General features: G+C 44.6%; 1 protein-coding gene across 4 annotated transcripts in view; it reads left to right on the top strand.

Annotated features, from left to right (window-relative positions):
* Positions 1 to 13,482, top strand: part of Ascc1 (activating signal cointegrator 1 complex subunit 1) — an 89,904-nt gene that overhangs the window by 19,545 nt on the left and 56,877 nt on the right. For all 4 annotated transcript variants that reach the window (XM_045137817.1, XM_045137815.1, XM_004657898.2 and 1 more), the window contains exon 6: positions 7,306 to 7,442. In XM_045137817.1, the coding sequence (XP_044993752.1) occupies positions 7,306 to 7,442 (137 nt within the window). The remainder of the gene's footprint in view (positions 1 to 7,305; positions 7,443 to 13,482) is intronic.

The raw sequence follows: 13,482 nt of genomic DNA, 5'->3' as shown, positions 1-13,482 counted from the left end.
GAGTGATGTCACACTCACAGGTTCACCCCACAGTTGAGATGGGGCCGTTGGGGTCATCATCCTGGGAATCCATCTAACACAGCTGTCAATGTCCATTGTGAATCATGGTTATAAAGGCTATGTTTTTGGTACAATAAACAACTTTTCTACACCTGTTCTTTGATCCCCTTCCTTGAACTTCCCTTCTTCTTCAAACTAGCCTTGCTTCTTTGTTTGGTAGCATGCTTTGTCCTTGACCTTATCCTTGGCACTCTAACAAAACCGCATTTACCTTTTAGAAAAGTGGTTCCTGAAATTACCTTCCTTCGTGCCCTCAGTTATAAGAGATGTCATTTGACTGTAGACATGATCGCCATCAGCCTGGGTATTTAATGTGGGATTTAGCTGCTCACAGACATCATAGCATTTTTCATCGTGTGATCTGCAGATAAACACCACCTTATGTTTTCATTCCTTCTTCTCTCACATTAAGATTCAAAAATGTCTCACTGTCTGCAGGTTCAAGAAGTATATTACAGCCCTGTATATCTCTCAATCATCTGTAGCCAGTAATGCCGCCGTAACTCCACTTTATCTCACAGCAGGGCCCAGTAGAAAGCACATCAGCAGTGAAACACAGTAATTCAGAACTGTGTGGTGCAGCATTCTGAAGGCTTATAGATCTCTGTGAAGCAGCGGGATTCCTTAGGCCTCCTAGAGAACCTGAACAGGTTATAGCTGCAGATACTACATAATTCTGCTCAAATTGTTGTGTGAAGGATGGTGCTGGGCCAAAATAGCTATGAGTCTCAGTCCTCCCAAAACTTGTCCAGTGAGAGTTTCTTTCTAGATTATTATTCACTAAAGAAGAAAATTATATGTAAAAGCTTTATGGTCTTTGGTAATAATAAAAACTGTAAACTAGAAGCTGGAGAGATGGCTTAGTGGTTAAAGCACTTGTCTGTGAAGCCTAAGACCCAGGTTTGATTCCCTGGTACCCGCATAGGCCAGATGCACAAGGTGGCGCATGTGTCTGAGAGTTCATTTGCAGTGGCTGGAGGCCCTGGGGTGCCCATTCTCTCTACCTGCCTCTTTTTCTCATTCTTCCTCTCTCAAATAAATAAATAAATAAAATTAAAAAGTTATAAACCAGACTGGAGAAATGGCTCAGTGCACTGTTTGCTATTACTTTTAAGCAATCTGGGGAAGAATAGTTGAGCTTTGAGAAAAGGCTCATGTCCTTATGGTACTCACAGAAGGTAAGTGGGTGCATCCGTTAGTGAAGGGAGATGCTCTTCTCTCCTTCCAGTAAAGATATACTTATTTTGAGGTAGGGTCTCTCTCTAGTCCAGGCTGACCTGGAATTCACTATGTAATTTCAGGGTGGCCTCACACTCACAGCAATCCTACTACCTCTGCCTCCTGAGTGCTCAGATTAAAGGTGTGAGCCACACTCAGCTCTTTGGGTAAAGATTTTTTAAAAAATACTTTATTTATTTATTTATTAGAGAGAGAGGGGGGAGAGGGAGGGGCAGATAGAATGGGCATGCCAGAGCCTTCAGCCACTGCAGATGAACTCCAGATGTGTGTGCCCCCTTGTGAAGCTGCCTTACATGGGTCCTGGGTAATCAAACATGGGTTCACAGGCAAGCGCCTTAACCACTAAGCCATCTCTCCAGCCCTTGGTAAAGCTTTAAACAATGCATGAGAAAGTTCTTTTCTCTGGTCATTGTCAAGCTGATGCTTGACTATTTGTCCTTTCTCATCAAGACCCTCTCCACTTTTTTCCTCATTTTATCTGGATGGATAGAATTCTAAAGCCAGGGACCAGCCTCTTTGCGCCTATATCATTGTGAAGCTTATACAACTTAACAAGGCACTTCATTAAAAACATGTAGAGACTCAAAAAAACGTCAGCTTGCTGAGGATGTGTGAGGACTGATGGAAATGACTCCGCTCGCGCTGCTGCGTGAGCAGGAAGAGCGCAGCTGGCAGAGGCGTGCGTGCTGCGTGGTCAGGTGGAAAGCCTGCATTTGCCATGCTGCCGTGTGCCAGGGACTCACCTGGATGCCATTTGATCTTCAGAGTGAACACAAGACAGAGGTACTATCTGTTTCACAGATGATAAAGTTGAATTTCAGAGCAGTTCAGTCACTTTGCCCCAGGTCCCGTTGCTGGTAGGTGGCAGACTGGAACTTGAACCCAGGCTTTTCTCGTTACCACGCCAGACATTCTTGTCACCACCTGGTCTTACTTGAATAACTTCCATGTGCTCATGAAGTTTCTATCATTTTCCCAGGAGAGATTTTGTGGAAGTTTGTTGTAAAATGATGCAGAAAATGAAATGAGGGAAAGGCAAGGCCTTCATGCTTACTCCTTTTTGTTTGCTAGAAGGTCAGGGAGTGGTGGCGCTCTCGCCAACACCTGTCTTGCTAGTAGGTACTGGTTTGTAGGTTTCATGGGATTGTGTGAAATAATTTTTAGGAATTTAGACTTAGAGGTAAAGTAGGGCATCTCCTCTATTTCACAGAGGAGGGAACTGAATGAAGCCTTGAAAAGTGAAATGACTTGCTTAGTAATAGTTGGCTTGTAGAACAGGTTACAACACAAGCCCTCGTTACTCCAGTAGTTCTTAAAAGATTATATATGTGTCTACACTTTGACAGTTATTTTTGTTCTTGGCAGTCAGCATGTATTGTCAAGGCAGAAGGCTATAGATTGTTTATATCCTGGGCACTAACATTTTGATCAGATTATTTGGAGTTCATTTCTTTTTTTAAAAAAAAATTATGTATCTGAGAAGGAGAGGAGAGGAGAGGAGAGAGAGAGAGAGAGAGAATGAATGAATATGGGTGTGCCAGGGCCTCTAGCCATTGCAAACAAACTCCAGATGTATACACTACCTTGTGCATTTGGCTTTACGAGGGTACTGAGGAATTGAACCTAGGTCCTTAGACTTTGCAGGCAAGTTTCTTAACCACTGAGTCATCTCTGTAGGCCCTGGAGTTCATTTTCAAAAAAAATATTTTATTTTTATTTATTTATTTGACAGAGAAAAAGAAGGAGAAGGAGAGGGGGAGAGAGGGAAAGAGAGAGAATGGGTATGCTAGGGCTTCAGCCACTGCAAATGAACTCCAGATGCATGCACCCCCTTGTGCATCTGGCTTATGTGGGTTTTGGGAAATTGAACCTGGGTCCTTTGGCTTTACAGACAAATGCCTTAACTGCTAAGCCATCCCTCTAGCCCTGGAGTTTCTTAACCATCATGTAATGGAATATGACTTTAGTAGATAGCTTCACATTGCTGGGATGAACATCCAAACCAGACACAGTTTATGGGAGGAAGGGATTTCTTTCAAGCTCACAGACCCAGAGGGAAGTTCCCTCAGTGGTAGAAGACGCTGGCTCCCATTCATAAATCCAAGCAGAGAGAGAGATCACCAGCAGCCAGAAAACACCGAAAAGTACCAAGTACCAAAAATCTGCCAGAGCTGACTGCTCTGCTCACCTTTGGGCTGGAATTCAGACTGGACCCCAGGATCTGCCCCCAGTGACACCTCCTTTAGCCAGGTGTACTGGAGACCCAAGTTATAAGCTTTAATAAAACTCCTGAGACTATGGGGACCATACATTCAAACCACCACACTGACCACTAGGTCCAGGCCTGAAGAGAGGCTTCCTTCGTGCTTGTGGGTGCTCTGGCATATGCACTGTGTCATGTCCCAGCCACATGGCAAGAGCCGTTGAGCTTTCAGGAAGCAGGGAGAATGCTCTGTGGTGGGATAATCCATTCTGCTGTTTAGGGCCTTTTCCCTATGCTTGACATTTTTTACACTACATTGCCAGCAGCTCCTGGAATGCTGGACTGAAAGTGAAATTAGTGCTCATGGGTGGGGTGGTGTCCATCTGTGATCCCAGGTACTTGAGAGTTTGAGGAAGGAGGATGGCAAGTTCTAGGCCTACCCAGGCTATATAGCAAGTTCAAGGCTAGTCTCAGTAACTTAGCAAGACCTTTTCTCCATTACAAATAAAAAGTAAAAAGGGCTAGAGATGTAGTTCAGCATGTGAGAGGTCCTAGATTCAACCCCTAGGTTGAATCTGAGATCGGCTAGTGGTCAACTCTAAACTGCAGTTGAAAGGAGAGAGTTTGGGTTGCACACTTGGGACTGCTGAGTCAGGATGTGATCTTGAACTGTGAACTCTGATTCAGGCGTATATACAAGGTTTTGGTGGAGGCAGCTTTTGGATATCCACCCCCTGTAGGAGTTCTTATTTTATTTTATTTTATTTATTATTTTTTTTTTTTTTGGTTTTTCGAGGTAGGGTCTCACTCTGGTCCAGGCTGACCTGGAATTAACTCTGTCATCTCAGGGTGGCCTTGAACTCATGGCAATCCTCCTACCTCTGCCTCCCGAGTGCTGGGATTAAGGAGTTCTTATTTTACACATAAAGAAACTAAGATCAGGGCTGGAGAGATGGCTTAACAGTTAAGGAGCTTGTCTACAAAGCCTAAGAACCCAGGCTTGATTCCCCAGTACCCATGTAAGCCAGATGCACAAGGTGGCACATGTGTCTGAAGTTCATTTGCAGTGGCTAGAGGCCCTGGTGCTCCCATTTTCTCACTATCTGCCTCTTTCTCTCCCTCAAATAAATAAAAATAAAAAATTAAAAAAAAATGAAACCGGGCTGGAGGGACAGCTTAGTGGTTAAGCCAATTACCCAGGTTTGATTCCCCAGGAACCACGTAAACCAGATGTACAAGGTGGTGGTGCATGCATCTGGAGTTTATTTGTAGTGGCTGGAGGCCCTGGCAGGCTCATTCTGCCTGTCTCTCTCTCTGTGTATCTCAAACAAATAAATAAATAAATATGGGTGGTGGTGGTGGTGGTGCACGGGAGGCAGAGGTAGGAGGATCACCGTGAGTTGGAGGCCACCCTGAGCATACAGTGTGAATTCCAGGTCAGCCTGGGCTAGAGTGAGACCCTACCTCGGGCCCCTTCCCCCCTAAAAATAAATAAGAAATATTGTAAAAAAGAAAAAGAGAAAAAAAAGAAACTTAAGATCAGAAATGTTGTGACTTAGTCATAAAGAAGCGTGCTTATTTTCATCTACACAAATCTGCCCCAGGAAATTCCTGTTACTTCACCCTTTGCTTCTCTCTGCTGGGTGGAAGGTCAATACCATTAGAAATTTCAGGCGCCAGCCTGGGTGGCCAGCCTAATGGAGCAAAATAGTTCCCTCTCCAAGTAATGGCAAACTTGGAGCAGGGCCCAGTGTAATTAAACCCCCTGAGTAAAGAATTTGATGTTGGTCTTTGTTTCAGTGAACAAGCTCCTGGTAGAAATGATAGATTCCAAACAGAGGAAAAACAATGGCTCTAGAGATTTATTCCATTGCCTCAGAGATCACTGGGTCCTACATTTTAAATGTAGATAATTCCACAGAGTGAGTTCCAGGTCAACTTGAGCTAGAGTGAGACCCTACCTTGAAAAAAAAAGCAAAAAAAAAAAAAAAAAAAAAGAACAGAATTCCCGAGGTATATTTACCTTTGTGTGTCCCCTAAGGAAAGATAGGGAAGTGAGGAATGGTGATAGAAAAGGATGACTGTATTGGGGATGGCCACCCATTGCCTCAGTGTCTCTCCAAGTTCATTACTCACACATTTATGTGTGTGGCAGAGCTTATTTCATGTTGTTTTATTGTGTAGGACTGCCAGCATACATTTCTAGTAGCTGAACTGAATTATTTTACCCTCCTGGCTTTACATGCCAGAGGCATGCTTTCTGACATCCTTGGCAGTATTTTTTCCTCTCTTATGTTGATTCGTGGGTCTCTGCTCTGCTGCGGGACTGTGGTTACAGGTGAACATGGCTATCCCCAGGCGTTTTATGTGGGATCTTGAGATTTGAACTCAGGTATCTCAGCCGTCTTTAGCCCTCATGCTTACCCCGAAAGTGCATGTAACAGTTGAGTCATCTTTCCAGCCCTTTGTTTTGATAGTGAAATGTTTTATTCAGAAGGCTTGTATTCTTTCCATTTACTTTTTTTTTTTTCTTGTTTTTCGAGGTAGGGGTCTTATTGTAATCCAGGCTGACCTGGAATTCACTCTGTATTCTCAGGGTGGCATCAAATTCATGGTGATCCTCCTACCTCTGCCTGCCCAGTGCTGGGATTAAAGGAATGTGCCACCACACCCAGCTCCATTTACTTTTTTTAAAAAATATTTTTGTTTGTTTTTATTTATTTATTTGAAAGTGACAGAGAAAGAGGTAGGTAGGTAAGTAGGTAGGTAGGTAGGTAGGTAGATAGATAGATAGATAGATAGATAGATAGATAAAGAGAGAGAGGGAGAATAGGTATGGTGTGCCAGGGCCTCCAGCCACTGCAAACAAACTCCAGACATATGCGCCCCTTGTGCATTTGGCTAACGTGGGTCCTGGGGAATCGAGCCTTGAACCGGGGTCCTTAGGCTTCACAGATAAGCACTTAACCACTAAGCCATCTCTCCAGCCCTCCATTTACTTTTTAAAAACATTTATTTGTTTGCAAATGGGTGTGTGTGTGTCTATGGGCATGCCAGGGCTTCTTGCCTGTGCAGATGAATGCCAGGTGCTTGTGCCCCTTTTTGCTTCCAGCTTACATCTCCTAGAGAATTGAACCCAGGTTGGTAGGTTTTGTAAGGAAGCACTTTTAACCACTGAGGCTTCTTTCCAGCTCCTTAGTTGTTTTATTTTTAAATTTATTATTATTTATTTATTTGAGAGAGAGAGAGAATAGGAGCGCCAGAGCCTTTGACTGCTGCAAACTCCAGATGCATGCGCCACCTTGTGCATCTGGCTTATGTGGGTCCTGGGGAATCAAAGCTAGGCTCTTTGGTTTTGCAGGCAAGCCATCTCTCCAGCCCCTTACTTGCTTTTGAGATAGAGGTTTCATTATATAGCCCAGGTTGTCCTAGAACTTGTAACAATTCTCCTCCCTTAGCCTCTCTCAACTTGGGATTACAGATGTGTACCACTTCCCCCAGTTTGTTCTTGGCATTTAATTTATTTATTTTTATTTTTTAGAGAAAGAGAGAGAATTGGTGCGCCAGGGCCTCAGCCGTTGCAGTCGAACTCTAGATGCTTGCGCTACACCTAGTGGGCATGTGCCACCTTGCTCTTGCCTCACCTTTGTGCCCCTTGCTTACATGGGATCTGGGGAGTTGAACATGGTCCTTAGGCTTTCCAGGCAAGCGCCTTTACCCTAATCCATCTCTACAGCCCTATTCTTGGCATTTTTATTTGTACAACTGAGTTTCTTGTTTCTCTTTTTTTTAATATATAACAGGATCGTGGGGTTGACAGCTCCATTTTTCAGAATCCCAAAAAGCTTCACCTAACCATTGGGATGTTGGTGCTGCTAAGTGAACAAGAGATCCAGCAGACATGTGAGATACTGCAGCGCTGTAAGGAAGAGTTCATTGAGTAAGTGACCCCCAGGAGTGGGGCGGGGTGCCCCTCCAGGCTGGAGTCTTTAGTGTCAGAGACTTGTTTTTGGACTAGAGAGCTAGACGATATGGGAACGAGGTTTATTGACTCACTCATGTAGTTCTTAACATTGGACCATCATCTGAATGGTTGAAAATGGATTGAAAGCATATATTTACAACTTTTATGGCTTTTGCTTTAAACTGTGCTTGTAAAGGGGCAAATTTTGTTCTCTAGCAGAATGTCCCTCTGTTCGATCCAGAGTAAAATGCTTCTGTAAGCTTAGTGGCTTAAACAACATGCATTATCATCTGTGGGTTTCACTGGACTGCAGTCAAGGGCTGACAGGGCTGTGGTCCCTCCTGGGGCTCCAAGGAGAAAATATGTCTCATTGCCTTTAAAGCACAGCTTTTAAGAGGTTGTCTACATTGTTTTACTAATGGCCCCTTTCCTCCACCTTCTATTCCAACAACATGAATCTCTCTGTCTCTTTTGTTGTCCCCTCTGTCTCTGAGGCCATAGCAGGAACAAGCTTTTATGTTATTGTTTTTTTTGAGGTAGGGTCTCACTCTAGCCCAGGCTGACCTGGAATTCACTCTGTAGTCTCAAGGTGGCCTCAAACTCACAGCGATCCTCCTACCTCTGCCTTCTGAGTGCTGGGATTAAAGGCATATGCCACCATGTCCAGCTTAGGAACAAGCTTTCAAGAGTCTGATTTGATCGATTTGATTGAGACCATCTATATAATCATGTTGATCTACCTATATCAAGCTCCTTAACCAAGATAGGCAAAATAGTGGGGTGTGGTTGTCTTTGGAGGGCCTCCAACAGTAACTGAGGAAAACAGCATCATTCCCTAGGAAGGTCTTCACTGTATTTCAGATACACTGGCTTTCCTCCTTCATCCATTCCCCCTCCATGTCTCACTGCCTGCCCCCCATGCTTGTGATCAGGAGCTCAAGGTCAACAATCCAGGTTGAGGCCAACCACACCTGACTAAGAATACTAGTTCTTGTTCTCTCCTCAGTGACAGATCTGTCTTCTTTCTTATCATGCCTAAGATTCAAATAATTTTGTGTTCATTATATATATAATTGTCCTTGTGTTAAATAAAGCTTTTTGCTTTATTTTACAAAGCAAGTAATTTTTGTTTGTTTGTTTGGTTGGTTGGTTGGTTGGTTTTTCGAGGAAGGGTTTCACTGTAGCTCAGGCTTGACCTGGAATTCACTCTGTATTCTCAGGGTGGCTTCGAACTCATGGCGATCCTCCTACCTCTGCCTCCCGAGCGCTGGGATTAAAGGCGTGAGCCACCATGCCTGGCAATTTTTTTAAAAGTATTTTATTCATTCATTTATTTATTTGAGAGAGAGAGGCAGAAAGAGGGGGAGAGAGAGAGAGAATGGACATGCCAGGGCCTTCAGCCACTGCAAGTGAACTCGACACACGTGCCACATTGTGCATCTGGCTTACATGGGTTCTAGGGTATTGAACCTGGGTTCTTTGGCATTGCAGACAAAGTGCCTTAACTGCTAAGCCATGTCTGCAGCCCCAAAGCAGGTAATTTTTTCTGGTTAAAATCCTTGTGCTTTGACAAATTCCTGGTTTGCTTTTTGCTAAACTAAACTGAAGGTAGTTACATTTTCCAGCTGCCATTGGGATGAACCTGCTAAGAAAAACACACAAAGCTGTGCTGGGTGTGCTGGCACATGCCTTTAATATCAGCACTTGGGAGGCAGAGGTCGGAAGATCACCATGAGTTCAAGGCCAGCCTGAGAGTACAGAGTGAATTCTAGGTCAGCCTGGGCTAAAGCAAGACCCTACCTTAAAAAATAAAGCAAAACCAAGCCTATAGAGACAGATAAAATGCTTGTTTAGAGAAGTGCTTGTTCTTCTTACCTTATGACAATCAGGCACAGTTTTTTTTTGTTTATTATTATTATTTTTAAATTTTATTTATTTATTTATTTATTTGAGAGCGACAGACACAGAGAGAAAGACAGATAGAGGGAGAGAGAGGGAATGGGCGCGCCAGGGCTTCCAGCCTCTGCAAATGAACTCCAGACGCGTGCGCCCCCTTGTGCATCTGGCTAACGTGGGACCTGGGGAACCGAGCCTTGAACCGGGGTCCTTAGGCTTCACAGGCAAGCGCTTAACTGCTAAGCCATCTCTCCAGCCCAATTATTTTTATTTATTTATTTGAGAGTGACAGAGAGAGAAAGAGGCAGATAGAGATAGATAGATAGAGAGAGAGAGAGACAGAGAGAGAGAGATTGGGAGCGCCAGGGCCTCCAGCCACTGCAGACGAACTCCAGACGCGTGCGCCTCCTTGTGCATCTGGCTAACGTGGGTCCTGGGGAATTGAGCCTGAAACAGGGGTCCTTAGGCTTCACAGGCAAGCGCTTAACCACTAAGCCATCTCTCCAGCCCAGGCACAGGTTTTTAATCACTGAAACTTTACTCTCAGCTGTGAGGCTTAGCTGAGCCCTCCCTGTTGTGTATCTGGGTGCCTCTCATGACTAAATGCCAGTCTGGGCCTGTGAGCACGTCTGTTGGTGCCTAGGGAATAAAGAGCCATCCTAATACTGTGTAAGAATCCTTGACACAACAGGATGGAGACAGTCATTGTCGTTGTTCAAATTAAGCAAAACTTTTGAAGTAGGCAAAGTTTCCCCGCCACAAACCTGCCGGGCAGGCAGGACTTGTTAGAAGATGCTCCTGTCCCTGAGCCCGAGTGTGGGCGGCTGGGAGCCAGCAAGTGAAATTCAGCCAGCACCCCGCCTGCCTCCCCAGCCTGTGCCTCCTCCAAAAAGTTACCGTGCAGAACCATCTTACTTCCCAGATGCCGTGCATCTGAAGGCCGTTTGCAGTGGCTGGAGGCCCTGGCGAGCCCCTTCTCTGTCTGCCTCTCTGTCTCACAGACAAACAAGCAAGTGTGGAGTGGTCAGCTCCAGATTCGGTGCACAGCTCAGAGACTTAGAAAAGTGGCAGAAGAGTCTGCTAGATCCCATCTGTTTGGTTTCATTGCACTGACAACCTCAGCAGGCATCACACAGGAGGGAAAATCCCGGGAAGCATACATATGAATAAAATGCCTCAGTGGAAAAAAAATAAAAATAAAAGGGGCCTGGAGAGAGGGCCCATTTAAAGACACTTGCTTGCAGAGCCTGACAGTTTGGGTTCAGTTCCCTAGTACCCATAAAAAGCCAGATGCACAAAGTGCCACATGCATCTGGAGTTTGTTTGCAATGGCAAGAGACCCTGGTGTGTCCATTCTCTCTTCTCTCTTGTTCTCACTCTAAAATAAATAAATAATTTTTTTAAAAGTGCAAAAGAGAGCTGCGTGTGGTGGTACACACTTTTAATCCCAGCCCTCAGGAGGCAGAGGTAGGAGGATTGCCATGAGTTTGAGGCCACTCTGAGACTACTAGTGAATTCCAGGTCAGCCTGAGCTAGAGTGAAACCCTACCTCAAAAAACCAAAAAATAAAATAATGAAATAATACAAAAGAAGTTAAGGTGCTTGCCTGCAAAGCCAAAGGACCCAGGTTCGATTCCCAGGACCCATGTTAGCTAGATAGATGCACAAGGGGTCGTACATGTCTGGAGTTCTTTTGCAGTGGCTGAAGGCCCTGGCACTCCCATTCTTTCTCTCTTTCTGTGTCAAATAAATTAAAAAAAATTTTTTAATGCAAAAGAAAACATTGTAACTAAATATAGACCAGTATATATGTTCCATAAGATTAACTTGATGGCATTTTAAATTGGAATATTACAACATATGTGGCTTATTTTGAGGATTTGATTAAAGCTGTAGTGCCATGTAGAGATTTAAAGAAATGGGTGGTCAAGTATATTTTAGATTTGGAGCTAGGTTTTGAGTTTAAAGGATGCTTATCTAATCAGAAACCGGATTTTCATTTCAATCCTTAAGCTTTAAGCTCATGCAGCTCTGTAGGTTTTGAATGAATTATTCAGTGTTGAGTAAATGCTGAAGCTCTGAATGTGTCCCTCGTGACTTCTTTCTGAGATGTAGGACAGAAACTACAATGGCTCTGAGTGTCGCTGACAGATACAGAACCTGCCTCAGCTCCACCGTCTCCCTGCTGGAGCCCCAGTGTTCCCCATAGGCCAGGTGTCTGGAAAGTAAGTTTAAAAAGGACAAGAAAGAGCAAAGAAAAGAGCCACAAACAAACATGCCTTGCTCACGACTGTCTCAGTTGTCACTCAGTTGGAGAGTGGAAGAGTTTGGCCAACGCTTACCAGGCAAACCGGTGGGCTTCTCTCCGGCTTGCCATCCTCCTCGATAAATCTTGTGTTAGTTTGCAGGTTTCTGTTTCGAATCACAAATCAGGCTTTGGATTCTGTTTCAGTTATTTATTTTTTTGTAGGCATCTTACCTAATTCCAAGGATTTGGTGTATTTATAATGAGCATATATAGATATGAAACATTAAAGTCAGAAACCTGGAAGGGTGCTCTGTAGTCCTAAACCCCGAGGAAAAGAGAGGGAGTGGGACGAAATTCTACCTGGAAATCAAGGCAAGATAATAGCTGAGCCTGAGTATTACAGTTTGATCCTGTTGGTTGACACCTGTACACTCGAACTAAATTCTAAAAAGAAACACACTGGTTTATTTATTATACCTGATAAAAAGCAGAATGACAAGCTGGGTGTGGTGGCTTATGCCTGTGACTTCAACCTTGGGGAGGTGGAGGCAGGAGATCAGTTTAGGTTCCAGAATAGCCTGGACCACTTAGTTAAGTTCCAGGTCAGCCTGGGGTAGATTTGAGACCCTGCCTCAGAAGAATTAAAATTAAATAAAAGCACAGGGCATGCCATGACAGATTTTCCCAGCTGGGGGACTGAGGTAGGAGGATTGCTTTAGTCCAAGAATTTGGGCTAACCCGGACCACATGGTGAGGTCCTCTCTCTCTCTCACTCTGTTTTTGGTTTTATGAGGTAGGGTCTTGTTCTAGACCAGGCTGACCTGGAATTCACTCTGTAGTCTCAGGGTGGCCTGGGACTCATGGCAATCCTCCTACTCTGCCTCCTGAGTGCCGCCGTCCTAGCTAGGGTTTCTTTCAGGAGCACTGGGGAGGTTACTTATTGGAGTGTGGTTTTCTTCCCGGTGGCTTCACCACCTCTTCCCCTAAGAGCCACTGGCTGCCAATAACTCCTCAGGGAGGTGGGACTTCATGACCCCCTACCCTCACGGCAGAATGTTGATATGCCTAATCTTGTGCAGGCAGCTACAGCCACTTTGAATCCATGAATGCAACATCCACGTACGAAGGCACACTTCCGCAGCGCTGCTCCCTGTTCTGAGCTCTTACATTCTTTCTGCCATTTCTTCTACACTGTTCCCTGAGCCTTAGGACGGGTGATGAGTGTCCTATTTAGGTATAACTCGACAGTCATTCTCAACCCTTTGAACAGTTTTGAGTTTCTCTAGTAACTGCTGCCCACTGTCAAAAGAAGCTTTGTTGGCAAAAGCTGAGAACAGCATTAATCTGTGGGCATAAGCATAGATATTTAGAAGGCAGTTTGATGAGTATAACATATCTATTAGCCAAAACAGCATTAGTAGCTTCCCTCCTAGGGCCAGTGATCACCCTATCCATGGGCTTTTGACTAAGTTTTCAGTACTAGGCATGAATTCCTTACTGTGGAGCAGTTGTCAAACTTAAGTCAGAAAGCTGTTGATTATGCCCATAACATTCATGCCACGATTGCACCACTGGGCGTATCTTTCCTGGCTGGTTGGCTGTGTAGCACACAAGGTCCACCTCTGAGTAAGACCGTTGCTGACTTTTCTCCCTTTGCAGCCTGCATAGCACCTTCTGGCAGTGTGTCAGCTACTTCACATGGAGAGGTCAGAGGACAGCTTTCAGTTGGCTCTCACCATTTCACTTTGAGGCAGGGTTTCTCTCCTCAGTCTGCTATTCTTGGCTATGCTTGCCTCAAGGTCCAGGAAATTCTCCTGTCTCTGCCTCCCATGTCACAGTTAGTGTGCTGGGATTACAGAACCCACCATGGTT

Source organism: Jaculus jaculus, chromosome 18 (genome assembly GCF_020740685.1).
Source record: "Jaculus jaculus isolate mJacJac1 chromosome 18, mJacJac1.mat.Y.cur, whole genome shotgun sequence".
NCBI lineage: Eukaryota > Metazoa > Chordata > Mammalia > Rodentia > Dipodidae > Jaculus > Jaculus jaculus.
The sequence above is the reverse complement of the archived record's forward strand: the minus strand, read 5'-3'. Positions and strand labels throughout refer to the sequence as shown.